This window comes from Drosophila teissieri, chromosome 3L (genome assembly GCF_016746235.2).
Source record: "Drosophila teissieri strain GT53w chromosome 3L, Prin_Dtei_1.1, whole genome shotgun sequence".
Taxonomy (NCBI): domain Eukaryota; kingdom Metazoa; phylum Arthropoda; class Insecta; order Diptera; family Drosophilidae; genus Drosophila; species Drosophila teissieri.
The window spans coordinates 6,010,167-6,036,217 of NC_053031.1; the positions used below are offsets into that span (position 1 = coordinate 6,010,167).

The 26,051-nt window shown below is 45.9% G+C and overlaps 1 protein-coding gene across 1 annotated transcript in view; it reads right to left on the minus strand.

Moving 5' to 3' along the window:
• LOC122615782 overlaps nt 1-26,051 on the minus strand; it is a 114,979-nt gene that overhangs the window by 2,672 nt on the left and 86,256 nt on the right. Inside the window, exons 7-8 of the mRNA XM_043790890.1 lie at nt 1,572-4,639; nt 1,102-1,497 (exon numbers count right to left, since the gene is read on the minus strand). Of these exons, the coding sequence (XP_043646825.1) occupies nt 1,102-1,497; nt 1,572-4,639 (3,464 nt within the window). The remainder of the gene's footprint in view (nt 1-1,101; nt 1,498-1,571; nt 4,640-26,051) is intronic.

Here is a 26,051-nt window from a genome sequence, read left to right on the forward strand (position 1 = left end):
ATTAATTTCATTATTATTATTTTAGACAAATGAGAAATAAATAACCGAACTTTATGACATAAACTTGGATGCTTTAAATGAGATACTGAAACTATGAGTAACCCTTAGTTAGTTACATATGCATAAAGTCTGCATCTGCATAAAGTTCAAAGATGTTTTATAGTACTGTGGTCTAAACCAATGTGATTTTTTCCAGTGCACCTTGGAATATCCTAGATAAAGGCTCTGGCAAACGCACAAAGCGTGTCAGCCCGAGAAACTGCCGCAGGAAGCGGCACCAAGGAGCAACTGGAGCCACAGGACTAGAGCTCGGAAAAACGTAAAGGGAACGAACTAGTTGGTGTCCGGTCTTGAATTGAGCAATTGTCGGCGGTCGAGGACGGGACCAGAAATTCAGAGCAGGGACAGGGCTTGGGGGACATAAAAAACCCCGATCGGAGCAGAAAAACCAAACAAAACTTGTGACATACGCACTGCGTCCGTATGCCATACGATTACGCCGCCGATCTAAAAACCCCTGGCAGGATGCCACTTTCCCCTTGCATTTTTTTCCCCCTTTTTTGCTAGCTAAAATCGTTTTGTTTTTTGGACCCGAGATAGTTGCTGGGATAAGCAATTTTCATTTGGAGAAAAAGCCAGAATGTGGACGGGGATGTGGATGTGGATGCGGTGCCGGTTCAATGGGCCCGGCTCTGATTTGTTGAAATCTCTTATCGCACGGAAAAGTGTTGCCATGGCAGCCGGAAAAGCCGGAAAAGCCGAGACAGCTCCGGACAGCTCCCGCCGCATGGAGGCAACTGGATGGCGTTTCTCGCTAATTGCCTTGGCATCGCCATCGCCATCGCAATAGCAATCGGCTTTTGCCATCTTGGCCCGTGTCAAACAGCCAACGTTCTTGATGCCTGTCAAATGTGGCCTCCTCCAGTCTGGTGGAGAAAAGGAGCGGACAACAGGGAAAGGGAAAGATGCTGAAGGAGTCGCTTCAAGAGCTGCTCAACTGAGCAAAAGAAAAGGAGTAAGGTAGGCAAAAATGGGACCAAGTTGGCTAAGGTACAAAATTTATAACGAATTTCCAACTGCATATAAACTCCTCCGCCTTACCTTGCCATTGGTAACCAAAAGCGCATTGACCGGGGTCAGTTTGATGGTGCGGGCCTTCTTCCAGTTGCTGTCCGTGGGCTGGGTGTACAGAAGTCTTCCCTCCATGGCGAAGCGCACCTCGTCGTGGTTCCACTCCAAGACATCGATGGCCATCTTGCGCAGCTTGATGTTGATCATGTCGATCTCGCAGGAGGCGCGTCTGTTCGGACTGGAGGAGCTGATGCGGCGCCACAGCTTGGTGGGCACGTCCTTGGCCTCCTGGTTGATGTGGTTCAGGTGCAGCTCGATCTTCTCCTGGGCCTGCTTCAGCAGCTCGCGACCTTCGAGGTGGGAGGGTGTGACCTTGTAGAGACGGGCCAGCAAAAGTGGATACTTCGTAACGCGCTGCACGGGAACCTAGTACAAAATATGGGTTGGCATTTAGAAAGGACTCCCGGGAATTGCTCTTAGAAGGCTCATAATGTACTTACCATCAAAAAGGAGTTGAGGTTCATGCGCCGCAGCACGGCGTTCTCCATCTGCGAGACCTTGAGGAAGATGCGCAGCAGCTCCTTCTCCTTCTCGAGATTGGCCAGCAGTAGACTGGCGCCCGCCTGGCGGACGCAGTAGCTCTCGAAGGCGTGCAGCATCTGGGTGAAGTCGAGGAAGATGCGCCCGATGTTCACCGTCAGCAGGTCGTCGTCGCCCTGCTCCAGGGACATGTCCAGGGCGTCGCGCATGCGCTCGGCCAGCGTCTGGTTGTTCTCGAGCAGATCTTCCGTGTTCAGGAAGATCGCGGAGAGCTGCTCCTGGGTGAGCAGGCCGGCCACCAGCATGGGGTGGCAGAACTCCTCCAGTATGATCTGCAGATCCCTGCCGTACTTCTCCTCCGTCTCCACGATCTCCGTGATGATCTCCTTGCGCTCCACGCGCTTCTTGCCACACTTCCTGCACACCAGGGGCGCGTAGAGGACTCCATTGTCGCCCACCTGCATCTCCACGGCTCCATCGCAGTCCTCGCACAAATGCAGCACAGTGGGAGTGGCCTGGTACTTGCTGCGCGATGTCTTACTTGTTTCCGAGCCCACTCCCGAGTCCTGCCGTTCCACATCGCTGCCAGATGACTTTCCTCCTCCTCCGCAGATAAAATTGTGGGGTGGCGGCGATAAGGAACTCATGCTGCTTTGCCCACTGTCCCTTTCCCGCTCCCGCTCCCGCTCCTCCGCCTGTCGCTTATCCAAGTCACTCAGGGTATCGGCTGCTTCCTCCTCTATGATCTTCGGATTGTTGCCGTAATCAAAGCTTTCTTCCCTGGCCAAACCCCGCTCCTTGGCATCAACCAAGTAGGAGAGGATGTCGTACTTGGAGGCGCCCTCGAAGATGGAGCGGGCAGCCTTCTTGTCCAGCTCTGCGTCATTGAGCGGAGGAGCTGAGAGTGGCAGGGGCGGCGGAACCTCATGGATTTCCTCGTAAATGGGATCGCCACTGTGCCGAATCGACTCGTAGTGGTGCTCGCTGTCCGTTCCCAAATTCTGATCCATGTGAGTGGAGTGCTCGATCTCCGCCAGAGTGGCATCCACCAGGAGCTGATAGAACTTGGCGCGCGTGGCTGGGTCCAGTTCCGTTTCGGGATCCTTGATGGGACTCACTGAGTCCTCCTCCAAGATGCCAGAGGCAGTCAATTCGCTGGAGCAGCTCTGATAGCAATCAGACTCATTGCCACCAGCTCCGCCATCGAAGTCAAAGAGCTCGTAGTTGTGGGCAGAGGCGAAGCTGTTGGCGGAACTGATGCTGCCCCGATTGGACAGGCGGTCCTCCTCTTTGGTTGCACTAATTCCAGGTGTCGTCGCCGGCTGTCTCTCCAGGCGGATGCGCTGCAGCGAGGCGCTGATCAGGCGATTCATGTCGTCGTGGTCTTTGGTGCCGCTCATGTCGATTCCCCTGCGGGTCTGCTGCAGTCGCTGCAGCGAGTTCTCAATGAGTTCCGCCACAGTCTCGGTCTCCAGTCCCTCCGCCACCTGGCCCAGCATGGGATCCTGCAGGAGCTTGGCTATGAAACCGGGTTCCTTGGCAGGTGTACCAGACACCTCCTCCTCCTGGATTTTCTTCGACTTCCCACTTTCACGAGAGGGAGCTCGCAAGCCACACACATGTGGCACCAGGTTAAGTTTCACTGCCTCCACGGGATTGCGCAGAATCTTCAGGAGCTCCGTCTCGTGGGGCACCAAGGGATTGGCGCCTCCGATCGGCGAGTCCGTGGGCGGTGGCGTGGCTGGCGTGGAACTTATGACAGGGGGAGTGTTGATGGGAGTACTGCTGGTAGCAGATCCCTTCCTCTCCCTGTCGTAGTCCAAGCGAATGAGGGTCCTTCCCCGGCCACTGGAGCTGCTGCTGCTGGAGGTGGAGCTGCTCGATGTGGAGGAGATGCAGGACACCGATCGCTGAAGGTTCACCTCGCTGGCCCCACGTATTGGTATAATGGCTATGCCCATGCCCATCTGCTGGCTGCGCAGCGTGTTCAAGTGATTCAGCTCCTGCTCCTGCTCCTCGGCACTGCTCACGCTGATGCAAACACTCGTGGCCGAGTGGCTGTTGACCACCACGGAGGATTGGTACAGCGGCTGTGCGGCATCCGCACTCAGGTTCATCGTGGAGTAGCAATCATCGCCGCTAATCAGGATGGAGGTCTTCTTGGGAGCCGCATCCTCTTCACCGGTCGAGGAGAGGAATAGATTGGGCCTGCGGCGGAGTTCCACGCCCAAATCCGTGTCCTCCTCGCTGTGGGAGATCTTGAGGCGATGCACCTCGTGGGTGAAGCCATCACCACTACCACCACCACCCACCTGCTGCTGCTGGTGCTGCTGCGGCTTGAACGGAGCCACCCGCACCACCGTCCTTTGGGGCGATAGAGGCGACTTATTGATTTCATGTGGCAGCGGCTCTAATCCTTTGCCTGCTCCCTTGGGAGGCGGCGGTGGCGGTGGCTCCGTGGGCCGCCTTTGAAATAAATCTCTCGAGTCGCTGCGGTTGCTTTTTATGCGCAGCGCCATTGTGTCCTTAAAATTTAAAATGACATTCTGTGGCCCACTGGCTGGCGGAGCCGTCGCGATGGAGTGGCAGTTTCTACCAGCGACGCAGGCGGCGGAGGCGTGGCCGTGGGCGGCGAGGGGCGCGGTCGACAAATGCCGTTCACTGTGCGCCCGTCTGATGGGATTTCGCGATTGTGTCGTTTGTGCTGCACGCTTTTGACTTGCCGCAGGCTTTCCACCAGCATCCCTCTTCTCCTGCCCCAAAATCCCCAGCTCACCAGACCGACCCTGCTCCTTATCCCCGTCCTTGTTCTGTTCCTTGTTCTGTTCCCTTCCAGCCAAGTCGTTGGGTTTGTTGTCGTGACTCTCATCCTTGTCGTTGTGCTCGTCATCATCGTCATAATCGCGATTTGCTGCTGTCGTCTTTTGGGTTGCTGTTGCTGTTGCCGCTGCTGTTGCTGGTGCCTCTCCTCCAGATACTCCTGCTGGTCCTGGTCCTGGTCCTGCCCCTCCCACTCCATTTGATGTGCCTGCAAAAGAGTAGATGGCAAGCCGGTTAGATGGTGACACTGGTGAGTGGCGTGTCGCAACTGGCAAAATGTTGCTTTTGTAAAGTAAACCTAAGACTGGCAAGCCCTGGCCAAGATGCGGAATAGCCTCCCACTCCCAAAGCCCCCACGGACGCCCACATTCCCATCCAACTGGTGCCTGATCATGAGAGTAATAGCCAAGAGCCAAAGGGGATTTGGCTTGGATCAAATGCGGCAGACACCGAGTGCCGCAGAGGTGGCATCAGTGTGAGCTTATAGCCAGATTTGGATGTTTTCTTGGGAAAGTTTTTGAAACCAGAACTGTTTCGGTTATTAAGTTTAATTAATTGGGTTTTATTTAAACATATGCCACTTTTAACTTTAATTTGGTTGTCTCTGTTTCCCCGAATTTGTCCCATCTCAATTATAAAATCGTGTTTATTTCTTCTAGCTTAACATAATGTAGATTAAAAGAAGCAAAGCAAACAAATTTTTTGTTTTTTTTAGTACATTTCCACCGAAAGGAGTAACTTGAAGGTTTGATTACTGTCGATTTGAGATTTCTGATTTGTTATTTGCGTTTATTTATTCAGCACTCAAGCAATTATGGCGCGTAAATCGGGGAATCCTTCGCCATTCACTGAATGGCTATTTATGTGTTTATCTCCCCGGCAGCACCTTCACTTGTTCGCTCGCTTCAGCTCATGCAGATTTATGTTCGGCCAAATGGTGTAGTTGCCCCTTGCTCCTTGTCGCACTATCATGGCACCACCCATCCAATACAATCCTTGTGGCGCCACCACCCTCACCCACACCCACACCCACCACTTCCGTTGACAGCCACTTAAAGATGTGCCTGGCCGCGATAAGGTGTTTTGTTTCGGCTCTTTCGGTTTTTGGTTTCTGGCGGTGGCCACGCTTGTGGTTGCAGGCCGCATTGCCACCCACAGACAACCACCCGAAACCACCGAAAAGCCACCCCAACCACTCCGCCCCCCAAAACGGCTGACAATATGTACGTATCTTTATTTATGGTAAATTGGGTGATTTACGTTGCGGCCGATAAGCTTTGCTTTTCAGCGCTTGCCATGTCCTTGTGTCCTGGCATTTGAATTGCCAGCCTTCTCAGGCTCAGGCTCAAGCTCAAGTCCTTGACTGTGGCAGTGGCAGTGGGCTTGTAAATGGGCTTTTATTTTCGTTGGCCGGGTTAAGAGCCGGCACAAGGACGAATGCCACCGCGGCCAAGACGCGGACGTGGCTGGATGCAAACAATTTGTGTTGGAATTAAGATAATAGATTACATTTAAAGCGAAAAGGGTTTACTTGTGTCGCCCGAAATTTGAGTGCCGCTGCTGACGTCAGCATTAAAATGGGTTGATAACCCAACCGAAAACCGCCTCCCCCTGCTAACCCCCTTCAAAAAAATAAAACGAAGATAAGACATCCGGCCAGTGACCTCCTCCCCCCGCCCCCACGGCACCCAAAAAGCCAACGTCGTTTTAATGAGTGCGAAAAGTGATCTGGCTTTATGGGTTGCGGCCACCTTTTGCGTTTTATGTTAATGAGTGTCATCGGCTTGGGGATTCCAGATTCGAGGCGCTCAGTCGGTGCACTCTGAACCCGAATGGGGATCGAATAAGCACCTGCCAGCTCATCGCCGGGAGCAGGAAACTCGCTCCTGCGAACAATGAAATTAATTAACTGCGACAGCCACTTGAATTTCAATCGACAACCCATCGATTTGCTAATCGCATTAGCCCCTTCATGCGAAATAGTTTGCCATGCAAAACAGCACAACAGCAATGGCAAGTGGATTGGGATTGGGATTGGCATCGGAATCGGGTGGATATAGTGGATCGAGTGGTCCCGGGTGGAAAAGGTACCTCGGTTGGCATTCAACACTTGTCAGTGAAATCCCCTCAATCCCCTCAAAAACTTCTGCACTGGTATCAAATTATTTATAAGAAAATAATACATAATATTGTAATTTTTAAGCATTTCACTTAAGAATTGACGAAATCCAAAGAAATACTTGGTGGCAACTGTGATCCCTGTAATTATAACAACTCTACAAGTTCGCTCCTATTGATTACCAATTTTTTTCTATCTGTATCCCCCGAGTTGCTCTTTTTCGACTGCCACTTAACGAGGTTTTTGTTGAGAATCACACTACCATTGTCGTTGCGAAGTCGCGCAGTTGTCGACCATTGTAATTGGTTGCCGCCTTGTCTTTGAGCAAAAATATTTAATTAACGCCTTTTGTAGTTGAATGCGATGCTCGGCTGCTCGTAATACACTCCGCTACAAAGGGCCGCTAAGGGAGGAACAAATAAATCCCAAATTTGACAAACCAAGCGCATGCAAAAGCCTTCATTTATTTAATTGCCTTTCGTCTAGGTGGATCTTGGGAAAATGCCAAAATAAAACAAAATAAACAAAAATAGCTCAGACAAAGCAAATACGCCAGAATACTGGGCAGCTCTGCAACGTAACTTCGTTACAGGATACAATAAGGCAGGACAAGTAGGTAAAAATATTGTTAAATGCGAAATCCACTCTTAAATTGGATCCATTTTTGTGCAGAATAGGTTGCTGGCTTTCTCGGTTAGTTTGCAAATGGAATAAAAATCGAACCTGGCAAAATGTAAACAAAGTAAAATTGGGAGATTACAAATACGACTCGCAAGTCGATGGGAATGCCGAATCCTTTTGGCCCCATGCGACTTTGTTCATTTGAGAAGAGAAAGTAATTAAAAGAGTAACTTGTCGGGATTAGTAAAAACATTTTAATTTAGTTGCCATGCATAACAAAGAGTGCCGAAGCGCAGGGGTTAAGGGAAATGGCAGCAAGTCAAACTGAAATGGGTCAATAAATCCGAGCTTAATTTTATTGCTTTGCACGCTTTCCCCACCGCCCCTTCCCCTTTCCCCTTTCCATCAAGCCATTCTGCTGAGCGAGACGAAGAAATATAAATCGCAATGGTAAACAAATCAAAATAAATGAGTAACAAAAGCAAGCCATGGCCATGGCCGGAGCTATGTGAGCTTTCCCATTTTCCCAGGCACTCCTCCGATGTGCTGACAAGCTGACAAACTGACTCGAGACTCAAGACTCGAGACTCCGAGGGAGTCTGGCAATCTGCCGAGGAAACTCGGACTCGAGCTCGGAGGGTCCGGGAAAGCGGGAAATGCGGGAAAAGCTGCAAGAAAGAAATTATAGTGGCTGAGCAGGGATTGAGATACGTAAACGTACACGGATTTCGATTGCAATTGCGATTCCGATCCCAAGCTGCACACTGAGCAAAAAAGTGTCACTAATATTGGCGAGCTTTGCATTTAAAATTTTAAAATCCGTTGTATATGAATATGAACACAATTCTTTTTTGATATTTACGCAATGGTATTTTACACAGCTATAAAGTACCAGTATTGAGTACCAGCATGTAAAGAGCAAACTTTCTTAGTGTTATGGAATACTTCCAATTAAATGCTAGTATTTTCTGCCAGTGCATCTTTCGCCCGTTTACAACTGCAGCATTATTGGGTCCACAGCAAACATTGTGTACATTTTGGCTCATTTCAATAAGGGCACAAATTTTACTAGCCGGACATGTCAGAAAGCAGTTGCTATTTTGATGGCAGCGCCGGGTGGAAACATATAAATTCGCATTAGAAATGCACGAGTTGATTTGACTTTCATTTTGGCTGTGAAACGAGCAAACAATGCCCATTGAGCAGCAGCAGCAGTTGCAACAAAAAAGAGGGCAAACAAAGTGAAGCAATAGGTAGTGGCAGCAACAACGTTTAATGCAGCAGCTGCTTGCTGTTGTTGCAGCTGCACGTTTCGCCGGCCTGCGAAACATTCATTTCCTTGTCCTGGCATCGAGTCCTTGCACCCAATTCCCTGGCTCCTTTGTCTTGGCAGGTTTTTCCCCAGGACTCCTGCTTCTGCTGTCCCTTCTACTTCGTCCTTTTAAATGCGCGTAAACTACTTACGGGCGCATCCGGAAACTCCTTTCTAGGAGCATACAATGTGAATCAGCAGAATAGCAGTTGAAATACTCGTATTTATTCTAAGCTAGGGAAAAATCGAAATTGACTTGCTTAATTAGGAAAATTCTATGGATGCAAGCCAATTTAAAAATTAAGATGAACATTTTCTATTATAATACTTCCTTTGAAACAAGATTATTAGTTCCAGAATGTTGATATTTCATAAGCAGCTGCCAATAATGAATTCCAGAGCTATTCATTCAAATGCAACTGTTTAAGGATGTTAATATTATATATTTCCTGGCCAGCGAGCAAAAACAAACTGCCGGCAAACATATTGCGAAAGTGCAAACAGCGAGCATAAGATGCGTTGAAAATCCTTTATCAGTGAAATTATTTGCCCAAGGACAACAGCAACGGCAGCGAGCGCAGAATGGAAACGAAAATGAAAACGACTTTGGCGAAAGGGCCAGCAACCGAGTTGGCCAAAACAAACCGACTCCCAGGATATATATATATATATTTGTATATATTTATACTGCTCAAACCCATTCGGCTGCCAAATGTGTTGGAAAATTTCTTGCTGCTCGCGAGATGTTCGAGGCAAAAATCTCCGTGGCCATTTCAGCGCCAAGAAGCGTGCTACACTTTTCTTTAATGACAGTCTCGGCGCTTTTATGTCATAAAAATTGAGCAAGGCGAGTGAATATATACTATATATCTGTGCAGAGGGACGTTTTTATGGCCGTCGTTTTAGAGGCGTGGCGCATCCACCTGCAGTTCAGACAACGCGCTGCATTATTTAAAGGAACCCAACCAAAGGAATGGAATAGAACTTGGATGGCAAGGAGGCACCGAGCTGGATAGCCGGGTCAACAAGACGCCGGCAACGAAGGCAACGAAGGCGGCGAAATGCAATTAAAGCGCCGCTCCGCATCCAGAAACCTTTCAAAAATCTACTTGCGAAGTTTTCGCATGCATTGGCAGACAACAAAAACAGCAGCGAACTGCAAAAGATGAGAAGAAATCGAGTGCTAGACACGGGAAAAAAACAGTCATGTGATTAAGTCAATAAATATGACAGCTGTATACCAACCTACTAGTTAATTTAGATACATACTTGTATATACAAAGAAATATCGAATCTACATTCTACAGATTACAGTTTAATTACAACTATTTCATTTTAGAATATTTATTTGATCATATTATATCGCGTCATATCGCATATACAGATTAATAGCCTTATACTATTATTATGTATCTTAAGCTTGAAGGCAAGAAATTATTTTCAGTGTAGATTCGCATAACAGTGCAGGACACAACTGGCAGACAAGTTCTAAAAATACTAAAAATACTTAATTTAGCTGAAAATGTCGCTGGCTTTTGTTTTGCCATGGAGCGCATAGCAAGTTTACAGTTCCTTCCTGGAGATCGTATCTCGAGTCCTGGGGATCCGCACCACCCCAATCCCCTGCACATTTCCTCCCCCCTCGTCAGCGATTCCGGCGGCAGGCTGTTGTACGTGCCCCGTCAACAGAGTACAGGTGTGTGTGTGTGTGTGTGAGTGTGCCAGCTAAGTGCAAGGATGTACCTATACATGTACGGTCACGGCCATATAGGTGTGTGCCACTCGGCGAGCATTAGAAGCGCTTATGACAAACGGATATTAAGTTCAGCAGTCACGTAGCTCAGGTAAAATTCTTTTACGATAATTTTTCGTTAAAAAAGCCAAGGCAAAACAAAAGGAAACTGCAAAACAAAAGCAGCAGAGTCCTGCAGCAGGATGCCCGAAATTGGCGAATGTGCAAAATGCAGGTTAAATTTCGTGGAATTGAAAAGAGAATAAAACATTTTTCGGCAACCAGGAAACTTGAATTACTCCAGCGCAGGGCTACATTACGCACTTTAAGGTGGTAAGTTTTAACGGCGTTTGCTGGGGGAAATTCAAGTCGGAAATTTAAACTTCAACGAAAGAAATGGGAGCAGGGAATCCAAACAACATGATTAGTAAGTGCTGCAGACCAGCGCCCAAAACCGCAGGGGAGATGGAAACTGTGTGCGGACTTTTCAAATTTTGGATCTTTAAGTTGACCGCAGTTCTGTTCAGCATTTGCTCAATCTTTAATTATTGGGATATTCCTTGAATTGAAGAAGAGCTTTGGTTTTATTTAAAGTGATTTTCAAAATTCAAACCTTTAATATTAAAACTGCATTTTGGCAATAAAAACGATAGAATTACCGATGGTTGCAACCCCACGCAATTTGTAAATCAGATCAATTAGAATGGGTGGCTAAGGGGCCAAGCCAAGTTTAGTTCAATTTGGCCGATTAAATTCTAAACACTATTTATTGGGGCAAGAGTTAAATGTTACGTATACGCCGCGTTGGAATGGGTAACTTTTCCACTTTCGTGTTCATTTGCAATTTGTGTTGCAGCAACAACAATTAAAGGAGTTCCTCCTAAGCGTACAATATTCTCTAGTTCTCGGCCCCGAAAAAGCCCCCACAGTTCCCCTCTAGTCCCCTAGTCCTCCAACAGTTAACAATTAAGTTAACAGTTCTCTGAGTGTGTGTCGGATTGTTGGAGTGTTGGATTTTGTCTGCGCCACCGTAAGGCGAAGTTTCACACCTTGTTGGGCACGGAACTATGTGCACACATACTCGTGTGTATGTAGCCATCCTTTGGCTTAATAAATTCTTACAACGTATAAATATTATTTAATTAATTTCACAGCTTTGGCCAAAATACAGCAGACAAGTTTCGCAACTGCGATGGCAATTTGAGAGTTTTGCAGTTGTTCTCTGTCTCACTGCATTTTGTTGTTCGGTTTTTGCACTGTTTTGCGGTTGGAATTTCCCCCGTTTTTGGTTCCCATGCAGAAGCTGCCCCATTGGGGTTTGGTTTTTGGTTTTTGGTCGGGCTTTACGGCCATGGGATTGCCACTCTAGGGTGGGCTCACACTCCCCAGTGCCATCCACTTTCAGGTCCGAATCCCTGTCAGTTGGCTCATCTATATGGGGGCCACGTGTGCGGTTTGTCCGTTGCCCCTGCTAACTTTATTACGATTATGTCGGTGTTTGTACGGGCCTTGTTAATACGCTTATTGCAGCTTTTTTCCCCTCTCGGCCAACTCTCGGCTTGTGTGTGTTTATTAAACGAGAGTTGATGTTGCTTTTTAAAGTTTTGCAACCACTTTGACCATCTCAGCCCCGCAAATTGCCTGCAATTAGATGCCTTTAATAAAAAGAAACCAGAGCAAAGCTAAGCACGAAAATGTTGTTGCCTCCTCTGTTCTGTGTTCTCTGTTCTGTGTTCTGTGTTGTTCTGGAATTGCCAGCAATTATTTAATGGTCCTCTAATAGCCAACATCCGAACGGGGCCATAACAGCGGCCAACAACGAGCGGCCGACGTTAGCTTAATATCACGGCCAAAGTGGGTGGGCAATCCAAAAAAAAAATGTACGGACGAATGGATGATGCCCTATTAGAGGTGTAGGATTATGGCTGGAATTCTGGGGAAAGTCCGATTATCCAAAAATAATCAGCAACTATACAAGCACGTACATGTTGTGGAGCGCAGCTCTCGACTTTCCTCAGATGGTTAAATTATTCACTTTATTTCATTAAGCTTGCTTAGAAGCCATGGAAAACGTTTGCTATATGAAAATAACAATTTAAATAATGGCATTACTTTTAATCCTGTTACAAGGACCATTGAAATATATTTCGAATTCATACATTTATTAGTTTCCGCCCTCACGACTTCCGTTCTCTTAAGAGTATTAGGGCTCGTTGATGCTTGCCTGGATATCAGAGTTCAAATAAAAAGCACACAAATTATTACGGAATGCCCCTGGGTGGCAGGGACATGCCCACTTCCTGTTGCCTCCTCTAATTGCCGAGTGCCATAAAAATGCGTTTGTTGTTTGTCTCCGCCTCAACTTGCCATTGGATCCTCACCCCATTCCCACTCCCATTCCCATTCCCACTCCCATTTCCATGCCCACCCCTCAACCGATACGCTTTGTGTGCTTTATGGGGCTTTATGGGTTGTGGGTGCTGCTCCTTTCCGCAGAACTTCCCTTCCAAAAACCGAAACGCGTTTGTTTATATTTTTTAATTTGTTGTTGGGGCGCAGCAATAACGCGTGGCAAATACATAAATTCGCGTCAATTAATAAGGAATTGTGGGGCATGGCAAAATGCGAAACAAAATGGCAAAAGCTCACGGCACAGATTATTACACGTGTGTGAGCAGGAGGCGTGGCTGGGAAATCGGTCTGCGTACTTCTACTTAATTGCACACTAAAGAGGTTTCGGCCCGCGGAGTTGGAGAAGGGGAGACGGGGAGAGGAGGAGACGGGGACTCCGGGCCGGGCTAAATTACGATGCATTTAATTGCTCGGATTTGGTGCACAGATTTATGTCCGCGCCACTAAGTGGCCTGCTTAAGGCTTAAATGGCCCGGCGACGTGAACGCGCCAAGGACGCCACAGCACCAGAATACCGGAATGCCAGGACCCGAGGACGCAAGGACGAGGAACGCACACGGAGTGAAAGTGAAATCGCTGGCAGGATATGAGCCATGTGCCCCACCATACCAAGCACCTGTCTACGTGCTCCGCTCGCCACTTGGCCAACAAAAATGGCCAGCAGTCCACTTAACCCATTGTGGCTGAACGGAAAAAATCACAGTATAAGGCGTGGCAAAGGAATCTCTGTTCAAGTAAAATCCAACCCACTAAAATCACATAATTGGCTCTAAGAATTTCAAATTTTGAATGCTTATATTCTGTAAGTTTCTTTAGTTGCACATATGATAAGAAAACTTAGTTATTTTCACTGATTTTTCCTTCAAGGATTAAATTTGACTAAGTTGGCTTGAATTGGTGAAAAATAAACATATAACTTTATTATAGTGAAATAAAAACATTAATCAACAACTTTCGAGCACAAAACCCAACCCCTTTCTGAATTTAACTATCTCCAAGTCATCAAACATTTACAGATACTTCCACTTTACAGATACTCTAAGCAGGTTGTAAAAACTCTGCAAACAATAATACTATGAGGGACATGTATTTACCGAAGAATAAGCAAAACATTTTGAGCCGAACTTCACGCAAAGTTCTTATTTAATTTCCTCAAATCACCAAGCGCAAAAGCGACTCGCAAGTGAAATTCTTGGAGTGCGGATTCATCAAGTGCAACCGCTTTGAATCCATAAAACTTTAAAACTTTTTACTTAACGTAACTTTAGCAGCAGGCAGAACGGGTTAATTGGCAGAGCAGAAAGCAATTCCCATATGTGATCTGGGTGCTTCTAGTTGGATTCGCAGTCGAAGGGAATGTGGAAATGTGGGAATGTGGAAAGTGTCGCGCTGCCGTTCTAATTGGAGGTCGGCGAGACAGCAGCATAATTTTAATTTAATCTTTTTCCTACCGCACACAGGGTCGTGTCGCGTGGGAGAGCTCGGAAAATCAGTTTAGGAATGTAAATTGATTTTGCGGTAATATGCAATTTAGTGCCCAGACGACCGACGGACAAGGGTTGCTTGTGCAGTGGCCAATGGTGCGTATGCGCAATCTTGGGTCAGCACAAAGTTATGCGCGAGGGGTCGGCAATTTGAACAATTTAAGATATGGTGCACCATAAAAAAGCAAACTATAGCAAGTATTCCTGGTGCGGCCGTATAAACTTGCCGAAAATAAACAGAAATTACCAGAGGACCACGCCGCAAGTAAATAAAAATGTTCAAGCAGAAAAGCTGCTCAAAAGAAACCGAAAGCAAGGAGGAAAACACACAGGCAGTTCTCGTCGCATTACGCATGAGGAATTTTCGCTTTTTAAATTCTTCAAGTAATGCAAATTAAATTTAAATAGCAAATAGGCAAGAGGCAAGAGGCAAACACACACAACGGCACAACAACGCAGGGAAAAAAAGAAACGAAAGCCAAGGAGCACAGGACTTAGCAGGATAGAGCAGCGGGCAGGACATTCTGGGGTCCACTTGCTGGCATGAAACAAATTTCAAAGACAAATAAGCGCCGAAAACAGCAGCAATTAATTTGCTCCCTCCGTGTGATGGTGTCCTGCAGGATAAAGGGACCTCCGGCCAGACAATTGCCGGGGCATTGCGTGGGAAACTTTCTTTCTTTCGGCCCCAGCCCCAGCCTCCGACTGAGACTCCAACTTTTCGGCGCAGTTTGCAAACCGCACGGCCAACTGTGAAACGGAGCAAGAACCTAGGAGCGACAGCCACAACAGCTACTAGCAACTTAGGGCCCAACAACTTCAAGTTGTTTCGTAAGCAAACAAACGCACCCACACGGCAACAACAAGGAGCCGGCACTACGCGGCGCAAAGGACCAAAAACAGGAACTGCCAACTGGAATCGGAGTGGCGGTAATAGTAGAAGTCGGCGGCTAGATAGCGGGGGATGCGGCCGAGGGGCGATGCGACGTTTCCCCGCTTGACTGCCGCTTACATTTCACACATCTCAGCTATTTGTGCACTGAGAGAACTGATTGAAAACGTTAGGGAACCAGAAGCGTTAATAGTTAAATAAATTAAATAGTTAAACTATGCCAGAATATTGAATCCGATTGATTCCGAAGTTTGATAATCGAGTAATGTGGTATAATTATTCATAGTATTTAACTAAAATATTTCACTTCAAGGAAGATTAAATGCCTACTTATCTAATACTGGCTGTTAGTACAAATCATAATAATAATAACTGCTGCTGTAAAATTGCATTATTTCTGCCTGTGCAGCTGCTCTCAGTGCTGCGGGAGGATCGCCCTGCATGCGGTTTAAATTCAAATTTGTTGGCAACAAACAGACAATTAATTTCGCATATACCATGGATGTGCTGAAGGCGCTTTTTGTTTTGTCCTGCCACCAGCCCTCCAGCTCCTCCAGCTCCACCAGCTCCTTGGCCCCCTTGAATATATACGCAAGTATATCCTCCTGCTACTCCGGCTACTCTGGCCAAGTTGTCGTTGTCGCTGTCTATGGCCCGCAGGCATAATGGGCATCTAAGTGCCGGCAGAGGCAGACAACGCGGTTACTGCTCCTCCGCAGCTCCGTTTTGAGTCCTACCCCCCGCATACCTACATCCCTGCATCCTGGCAGTCCTGCTCCTCTGCATATGTGCGGAGTCTCAAGGCTTTCGTCTACGACCGCGCCCACTTTTATTAGCTCAATTTTTTTGCCAGCGCCCCACGCTGTGTGTTTGCATTTGAATTTTAAATGTTATTACTTCTTTTAAATTGATCAGCATCAGCGCGCGAGGGGGAGGCGTGAAGGAGGGGTCGCCAAGTCCTGCTAATTTATTCATGGCAAATAATTGTTTGTTAAAAGGGCGCAAAAATGTAGCCAAGTAAATGGATGCTAATCTGCATATGCTGCAAATTGAAATTTGGCGAGGGATAGAAAGAAAAACAGTTTTATTCAACAGCGGTTTTTACATTTTTTTTTAGGGAGAAGGAAATGGAAATACGCTTATAATAAACTTGGGCAAGGTCAAAGGCGACATCTTAATCATCGTGTATTAGATATATCTTCCATTAAGCGAAATATAATTAATTTCTTGGACTAGTCGGACTTGTTTGCATTAACCTCAGTTCCCGAGAGACCCTCTGTTTGCCCAAGGATAATGCCTGCGCAGGATAGTTGTTACCGAGTACATAACTTAAAGCCAAAAGCAGCTCCTACACTATTCTGCGTTAAATTCCAGGACAAACAGACCTAAGGACATGTCAAGCGCAGCGCACAAACAAACGGGCCAACAGGAGGGGCAATCCAAACACTCACACATACATACATACACATGTACGCGGGGGGATCCTGGAATCCTGGGATGCGAGGTGTTGGAGTCATAGACAATGATTAAATGATGCCCATCATTCATATGCAAGGCATGAGCGGGAACGGGGATTCGGCGGATGGACTGCTGCTGCGGGTCCTGTAATGTAGTGCCATAATCCTTGGCGCAATTTTTGTGTGTACGGAGCAATATGTCGTAATATCCGGCGTTGCCTGTTTTTATTTGCCACGCACACACATTCATTTGGCCTACGCAAGGACATATGAGCTAACTGACAGCCATTCTCCTGGCCGCTCCAAGTTTTTGTCCTCCTTTCAGTTTTTGTGGGGTGGCAGTTGAAAGTACTAAGCGTGGCTATGATTTAGCGCTTTATTATTTGTCGGCTCCTTTTGTCTGCCGAAAACCATTTCAACAACCTGGCCAACTTGCTTCGACGTGACCGAGTCCCGCTGCTGCATGCTGCTGCTTCTCAAAGCACCGCCGCTTTGTAGCCACTTCATCAATTATTCTTAAGCATAAAATATTTGTCACTTTTACTAAATTTATTGTGACAAGCCTCGTGCACACCTATCACAGCCACACACACACTCGCACACAAGCTGAGGCGAAAGCCAGCGAAAGGACACTTTATAAGAAGCTCTGCATATGAATCACGTGCGTAATGGACGAAGGACACCAGGGGGGAAAGGACTTCTTTGGCCTGCGATTGCGTTACCTGGCTCAAGTGGACAGCATTTTGTTTTGTTTACCCTGCAGGAAAAGCAGAAATGTTGACTTGGATTTGGCATAGTTCCTTAGAAAAAAGATGTAGACTTCAAAAACGTGTAACTGCCTAAATGTATTCTACAATTCCATTTCCGTTGCTTTCTCTATTTCATTTTTTTTGGAATTCTATCCTATATTATGCTAGCTGCTAACCCAAATCCCATTACTTTCCCAGGGCATCTTGACTTCGTTCCGCCTGAACAGACTTCTTCAACTTGTATTTTCATTTCCAGGTTTGTTTTGCTGGCACTTCCGCCACGTTTTGTACGCCATATATTTCAACGTCCTGCGTATTTGCCTTTATTTATGCCCTGGCCAACCATTTCCACACTCACTTCCCGGCATCGTGGACTCCTGGACTCCTGTACTCCTGTACTCCTCGACTCCTGTACTCCCGGCCCACGTGGCGTATGTGCGATTTGAGTGCTGCCCCAACTCGAAGCGCATTGAATTGAAATTCGCGGAGGACGGAAGTCGGTGTCAAGTGTCGCGGAAGCTTTCTGGCACTTCATCAACTTTGAAGTAAACGTCCGCCCGCCAGGTGGAGCCACAAATCAGATAAGGGCGCACGCGATTAATATTTTTCGAGTCTCCCAGCTTTTCTTCACTCTGCCCTTTGTGGTCTTTGTGGCCGAATCAAAGTGACTTTTGCTTGTAGTTGCCGACGACGACACAACATTTTGTAATTTTCGTCATATTCAAGGGGCGTGCTTGCTGGCGGTGGGGGCGTGTCCGGGGTCAAAGGTAGCGGCAGCAAAAACCCATTTAATCCCCGCGTGCCCCAGAAATGGGCGCAAAGTAAACTGTTGACATTTCAGCCTCGGCTTCATGACACCCCAAAAAGGGTGGGTGTGTGTGAGAGTTGGTGCTGCTGCTGTTGCAGGACATGCACGTGCTGCAACAGAAGTGGATGTGCAACCAAAGTGTAGGGAACAAGCGATCTCCTCATATCATCACCGCCCCCCTGCCACGTGTTTACTAAGCACATACACGAAATGCTGCAGCAGGATGCGGCAAGCTCCTCGTTTCCCGCCCAAAACAACTTTACAAATATTTTTGAGGCCTATGGAGCTCACGAGCAGCTAAATGAGAATTACAATGGGGCAGCTAAGTTGGGGGAAATAATTGGAAGGTACAGCATGTCCAGTAATGTGATTTAAAGGTTATATGTCTTTAAAAGTACTTCAGCCTTTCAAACACAAAAACATACATATTTGAATCAAGATTTTCATTAATGTATTTTTTCGCTGTGTATGGGAAAGTTACAACGTATAGAAGTGGGCGGAGTCTGCGACTTCGATGGGTGGCTGGTGTTAGAGAATGTGTTTGTGGGGTTGTTAGTTACAGCCCACCAGCAATCAGGTGCCAACATGCAGGTGAAATGCAAATCATTTTTGTTTTATCTGTAGCGCGGTATTTTCTTTTTCCTGCTCACTTTGTTTGCCGCACTTTGTTTGCCGAGCTTCCCTTTCCGTTGATTCTGATTTGGATTCGGATTCACTGCTGTTTTCTCTGCTGGCGGCTCCGCTGCTGTTTGTTGCTGTTGTTAGGATGGCAAATACAAAAGCACACACCCCGCAGTTCCACAATTCATTGCAACTCAAAACATCACGAAATAGGCGGCTAAGCAACACGAACCATGGAAAATTTCTAATTTGGTACTACTGTACCTATCATTCCTTATTAATTTTATTACATTTTCATTTCGTGTAGTATTTGCCAAATTAATGAAAGTAGCGCAGACATTTTCCTGGCAAAAGGTAGCACAGCAATTAGCAAATTCTCCACGTGAAAAAACGTATTTTTTATCATAACCCATTGGCATAGATTGGCATGTATCCACCTACACTAGCCAATAGTTGACATTCAAATGCTCTGATTGCGGCACAATGCAGAGACTGCCAAAGAAATTGATTTGATTCGAAGTGGAATGGAATGACGTTGGCAATCCTCCGCCCTTTAACCAACTTTACTTTCCTGCAATCTGTATTGACTGAATGTGAAACTGTCGACGTTAAGTCGATCCTGGTAGCTAGCTGTTGCCGTGGCTTTCTATTTCGGATTTTCCTCTTGTTATCCTTTGTCGATTTGGGTTGAGGCTTCTGTTTCATATTTCTGCGTACAGCCAGGCAAATGAAAATTCATTTTCTTCGTTGTCTTTGGCCGTGCACTTCTTTATCCTTGTTTTCATAACTTTTGCGCTTGCTCGCACGCAAAAACCAAAAAAAAAAAATGGGTAAACTGGGGAAAGCCCTCGAAGTGAGGCTTTTGTGGTTGTGTGCGTGTATGTGTGTGTGGAAAATCCGCATCCGCTGCTGAATCCACATCCGCAGCTATGCGGCTCATGGGCTGTTATGGCAGAAACTAGTTGCATTACACACTTCTATTTTTTTTGATTCACTGAACGGGACCTCAACCCCTGCCGTGCGTCACTGCCGCCGTAATATTTACTGATGCCACGCCCACTCCGGCCTTTTCCGCCCTCCGGAGAGAGCGCTGTCAAGTGCACTTGTCGGCGTCATGGCTATTTGGGTTCACAAAATAAAAAGAAAAAAAAACTGGCGGCGAAGGGAAAACCCCCTCGGAAAATGGTGGATGTAAGCCCCACACTGTTGACTGAGCCGATTCACTAAATATTTACCTTGCAGCTGCGTCAGATTTACTTTTATTTGCGCGAACGCTTCTGGAATTTCAATATTAGTTGCGAAAAATATATAAAATGCAACAGCTTATAATGCCACAAAGGTGGGGCGACGATTTCGGAGGGGCTGGCGCTGCTCTCACGTAACATTTCAAAGTGTAGTTAATTGATTTTGCAGCACAATGCCAAGCGCAGAAATATGTGCCACCCACACACTCACACACCCAAAATCCACACCCACACTTACACCCACACCAGCACCAATACCAATAGCAATTTTCGCAACGTGTTGACAGCCACCCATGAACGCCGTTTTGTATGCAACGCAAAAATTGCTGCACTTGTTTGCTCGCTTTTTACATAAATGCCATAAATTGCGTGTTGTTGTCAGTTGATTTTTCGGCAAGAGGCGAAAGGCAAAAGGTTGCCGCACTGCAGTTTTCAGTGTGAAAAGTGTCGCAAAAGGAGTTGCCACGCCCCCTCCCCCACACCGCCTTTCCCAGGCGCGATAAATAAACAAAAATTGTGTTTGTTACCCATGAATATGAATAAATATTTGTCGCAGCTGCAGTTCGCAGCAACAGCATGTGCCGGCAAAAATGAAAGTGTCAACATTTAGGCCAGCTAACTGATTGCTTGAATGACTTACCGATTGACTGAGTGACTGAGTGACTAACTGAATGACTGACTGACTGACGGTTGTCGTTGCCAACAGAAGTTGCCAAAAGCTGTAAATGGCACAAAACTTGTAGCCATCGACATTTTTTTTGGCAAATTGTTAAAGCGAAATGCGATTGAGTAGTTGGAGCCTGATCGATTGACTGGCAGTTCCTTCGATTGAATGCAACGCTGAGTGACAGTTTCCTAATGCAATTTGCTTTTCCTGGTAATTATTCGATACGATACGATAGCAGAAAAGTTAACATTTTCAGGCGTGAAAAATATATATAAATTGTACGACAAATTATGGTCCGTCATGTTCAATGACATCTGGAAAATTTCACATTTATGGTTATCAGTCGATTGACAGGCGTAATGCGCTAATTTCAACTTTTGATTGGCAAATTGAACTACAAAAACTATTTGCACCTACAACTTTTGCCCGCCTCGACAGAAAAGTTTGTCGTTGCAAGTTGCCGCTGCTGTCTGCCGGCTGGTCAACAATTTTCTCACAATAGCATCTCGGGTCGCTTCCTGTGACCCCAACACGTAGATGGGGATACAGCCAATCAAAAGGAAAATCAACCGCAGCCGGGGGGGAAGAGGGGGGATGGGGGATGGGGGAGGGGTGGAGTTGGAAAAGAGCAGAAAGAAATACAAGTAATATGCAAGCATTTTATGCACTTCGACAACTGCCAGCCATGTATTTCACCATTTCCACAATGGGAGTTGGAGTGGCTGGCTAAAATACACAGCTAAAATCGTTTAAATCAAATTAAAAACATAACTTTTACTCTTTGAATTTCATTTGTAATAATTTCAATCACTCATTAATTAAACTATTTTTTATTGAGCAGCTTTAATTTGATTTATATTTGATTACTTTGATTACCTTACTTATATATTTTCCGTGTAGTAACATATTGTTCAGCAGAAGCTCTGCCATATCGAGATGAGCATCTTCAGCCACTCACGTGCTACATGCTTTGATTTCTTTCGTTACGTTTCATTACAACAATCATGCCGTCTCTTTCACTATGTCTAGCGCCCTCTCTTACGCTCTCCTTCAGTTCGAGTGGCATTTCGTGTTCGATATGGATGAAAACACAGATAGATACCAACCGAAACACACCGGAGCGTTGTGGTTTTGATTTGCAGTGGCCAAGATACTCAAGAGTGTGCAGCTAGAAAATTTCATTTTATTTAAAGCCCCAAAAACAAAAGGCAACTTCTTTTTGCATGCCAGCAACAGCACACAACTCGATGACCAAAAGCCACATGGTACGGCAAAATCAGCAATCCATCCGAGGATGGATTCTCCATTGGTAATCGGAGAATTGCATCAGACCCTTGGCCATAGACAGCATGCATCATGCACTCGTATTATTATGCCAAATATTTTTCTATACCCCCCAGTGATGGACTTTGCCACCCTGCCACCTGCACTGAGCGAAATCGGCAGTGACACCCAATCCATTTTCAAGGCAGCCGGGCATTCCGACAAATGGCAGTTTTCATTTGTCTTTTTCCGTCTCGCTCCCAAATTTTGTGGCTTTGCACTCTCGTGCCAAAAACAAAAAACACAACACACTTGCTAAAACCTAATTTATTTAGCAACTAAATCGATGGCAGACACAGCATCAGCATTAGCAGCAACAAAAATAGAAATCTATTCTGGAGCAGAAGCAGGATGAACTGCGGGCAACAATTGCTTTAAATGGCCAGATCTTGTACGAAAACAGGAAAACTTTCCATTGGTTATGGCTTGGCTACTTTATTATTTAAGTTTTGCGCAATCTAAAACGGATTTCTGAGAAAACTTTGAGCGAGTGCCAAGGCAGCGGAAATGTATTGTTCTTTGAAAATGGTATTTGCGGAAATGGTACGAAGCCTAATGATTCATAAATAAATGTCATAGAGATGACTAGAGATGTGAAATCATGTTTAAATGGCATTTCTTTTGTGGGAACTTATCAATTTTTCTGTTAGTATATTTGATAAAGAAATTCAGGTTTTTATTACTAAGAAAGATAAGCTATTACAAACTGCTATTGCTAATTGGTTTTGGCTAGAACTTAAGGCAATTGAAGTCATCGGCTTAAAGCAGTTTAAAACAGAATGACTTTTTCCGAAGTTACTCTACACCTTTTCCACTTTTTCTTTTCCCACTTTCTAACCTCTCATATCTTTTGGGCTTTTCAGAAGTGTCCGAGACTTTTCCTCATTGGTTTTTTGGTCCAAATTCGATGAGATTTTTTCGAATGCTAACTTAAAAGTGAATGTCCCATGTCGCGCACACACATGAGCACATGAAAATTTACCATTCTGTTTGTTGTTAAGCTGTCTTTCTCCTTTTCTTTCCCTTTCATTCACTTCACTGTGCTGTTCTTGTTGTAATGCAAAAAGCGCATCAGGCATTTGTATGCATTAGCTGGCAAAACGAACATTTTATGGCAGCTGAGAGGGGCAAAATCGGGCAAAAGCTGGGGAAAGCGAGCCAGGAGAGCTGGGAAATGGCTTTAGCACAAATATGCATGTCGGCACATTCTTGCATAGAATTGCACTTAAATGCAGAAAATGGCACACAGGGTTAGCATAGTATTGGGGTTGAGGGAAAAACGGGGGAGGGGGGAGGGGGGGAATAGTCCCGGGAAAACCGAGAAAATGCGGCCATTGCTGGACAAGGGCTCGTTGGGCACTTATAGGGACGTCATGAAAATCAGGAAACAGGATATATTAAGTTTGAGGAATGGCCGAAGCCTGGACACACTAGTGATGTTGCTGTTGTCGCAACAATAAAATAGCCGCAGCAGCAACTCAAGTAGAAGAAGGGCCGTAAAACTGCCCCCCTTTGCCGCCTGCGACACTTTTTATGGCCACACATAAAACAGCAGCAGCAACAGCAGCAGCAACAACAGCAACAGCAGCAGTGGCAACATGGAGCTGCAACAGCAGCAACTTTTTCAATTGCCTGCCACAATTTCTATTAGTGTAAATATGCAAAGTACATGAAGACATGAGGCTCAACTTCCGCTGAGCTTGGCAATATAAAATGCAAAATGTAACAATGTTGCTGCTGTACTGTATAGATGTTGCCACTGCTGTTGCTGCTGCTGCTGCTGCTGCTATTGGCATTTGGAGCTACAATTGCTGGCCATATTTAAAAATCTCATTTCCAAACGCACACTTCACACTTCATTAAAGTGCGCAAAAGAGAGGGTCAGTGCGAGATGGAAAGAGAAGGCGTGTGCGCGAGTGAAAAGAAAATTTAAAGCAGACGCCATTAAATGAATGGAGCGACGTTTGAAAACAGAGAAGAAACATTAGTGAAGCAAATTGCAATGAGCAGGAAAGCAATGCGAAAGTTTCGCAGAATGCAAATGGAAAAAGGGAGGTGGAAATGCTAATGACTTAATATCCACCATCTAGTATAGATATTCCTTTGAGACTCAAATGACGGCGGCGTGTTAATTGGAAATGTTTCCCAACCCAATGCCACTCGAAACTCGGATTAAATAATTTTATGATTTGCTCAATTAAACGCTCCTTTCGGCCCTTTATCAAAGCAATTAAATTCTATTAGTCACGAGTTTCTATGTGGGCCAAAAAGCCGCCAGTTGTGCAATTTATGATGAGTTTCCACAAATTAATTAGCTATAAAAATATATCCTTAGATAAAAACGTATTTGCTTTGCAGATTAAAGAGGATTTTTTGCGTAAATGTGGGAAGATAGGAAAATATATAAATCAAAAACCTTTTATTAACGGAATGTAATAAAATGACAAAGTGTATTTATTTTAAGTGAATTAATTTTCAAACAAATCTTTTGTTTTGTTTCTCTGATTTTAAAGCGATTGCTATGAATGAACACTCGTTTCTACCATCGACTTAATGGAAGGGAAAACTTTTTCCCAGTCTGAACTGAACTACTTAAAATATTACAATTTTCATTCAGATTCCATTCGGAAGTCAGAGCTCGGACATCGGGGCGCACTTTTTTCCTATCACAGACGAATATGAAATATTAATAGTCCGGCGAGTTCAGGCCATGGTCATGACTCAAAGTTGGCCGCGTTGGCGTTGCGGCATTAGAAATGCAAATTTCACCGTCGAGCGGCCAGACTCTATCACTTTAATGCCTTTCACTGCGATTTGGCCCGTCTGGCGACCCACTCTCCATCTACATTTTTCCCTCTTTAATATTTTTTTTTTTGCACACCGGTGAATGCAACACGTGCGCCATAAATCATCTCGGATGGTCGGAATATTGGGTGGGTGGGTTTGGTTTGGCTCTAAGCGCCCGTAGCGAACCAATTTCAAAAATCAAATCAAAAATAGTTTGCAAACTTCCAAGTGCTTTAACTCCCGGCAAACAATGCAACAAATTGCAGTCAGCGCAGGAGGAACTTTGTAATTGTCTTGCGGAGACACGTGGGCGCCATTGCCACGACCATGTCACCTTTATGACGCTGTTGCTCCTCGCCCCCCAATGCCGCTCCTCTGGGCTTTTGGCCACAATAGACAGCCATGAGCAAAGTGAACGCCATCGTTGGATGGGCCCTTACGACGCGTTAGCATTGTCTGAATGCATTGCTGGAATACTTGGGTATTGCAAGAAAGTCAGCTATCCTCCTTTTCAAGAAGGCTTCTATGTGAAGGTTGGAAGTCTTAATTCATGAATTTCCTAAATTATAGGAAAATTCAACTCGGTAAATGAGGGAAATAACATGCTTGCAAAGCCTTGAAACACACTATTATACACTATAACATTTATTCTCCATATTTATAAGCGCTTAAATTCTACAACCATTTATTTTCAAAGGTAACTATGTTTGGGATTCTGATTAAATGCTTATGGCTAATGAGTACTGAGCTTTAATCAAATTATTTGCTGCAGGTGCCCCACATATAGGCCAGTGAATCACCCTGATACCCACTCAGTTCACTTCAGTTCAGTTCAACTCAACTCAACCGAACTCAACTCAATTCCCTGATGGACAGAAGTTTTTCTCCACCGTCGAAATTTAATTGAATGAAAACTTTTTGTCTGTCTATGGGGTCTGTTTCCCCGCCAGCTTAACCCCTGTGTGCCGGCTGTTAATTTGCTTTGAATGAAGTCGAACATGTGTGCCACGCCCCCCTCTACCAACGCCCTCTCTCTACCTGGCGTAAGCGTACTGCACATGTGAATGCGAATAGTTCGCCGGCATATCGCCGTGCGTCGCTGCCATTTGTGGGTGCAAATGTCACGTCTACTTGGCCTGCTAGTCGTTTCCGTTGTAGTTGGAACTGTCGTTTTGTTTGCCGCTCAACTACGTGCTGTGGGTGGTTCAGGGTGGTGGTGTTCAGTGGGTGGTTCAGTGGGTGGGTGGTTCAGTTGATGGCTCGGTGGGTGGGCGGCAGAGCGTGTGCCGTTGACAGGGCGACTGTGTCAAAGGGCCTGACTGCGGCTCCGTCTGATGCTTGATTATGGTGTTAACCCCTGCGTGAACTTGCTCCAGGTGTGACCCCTTATCC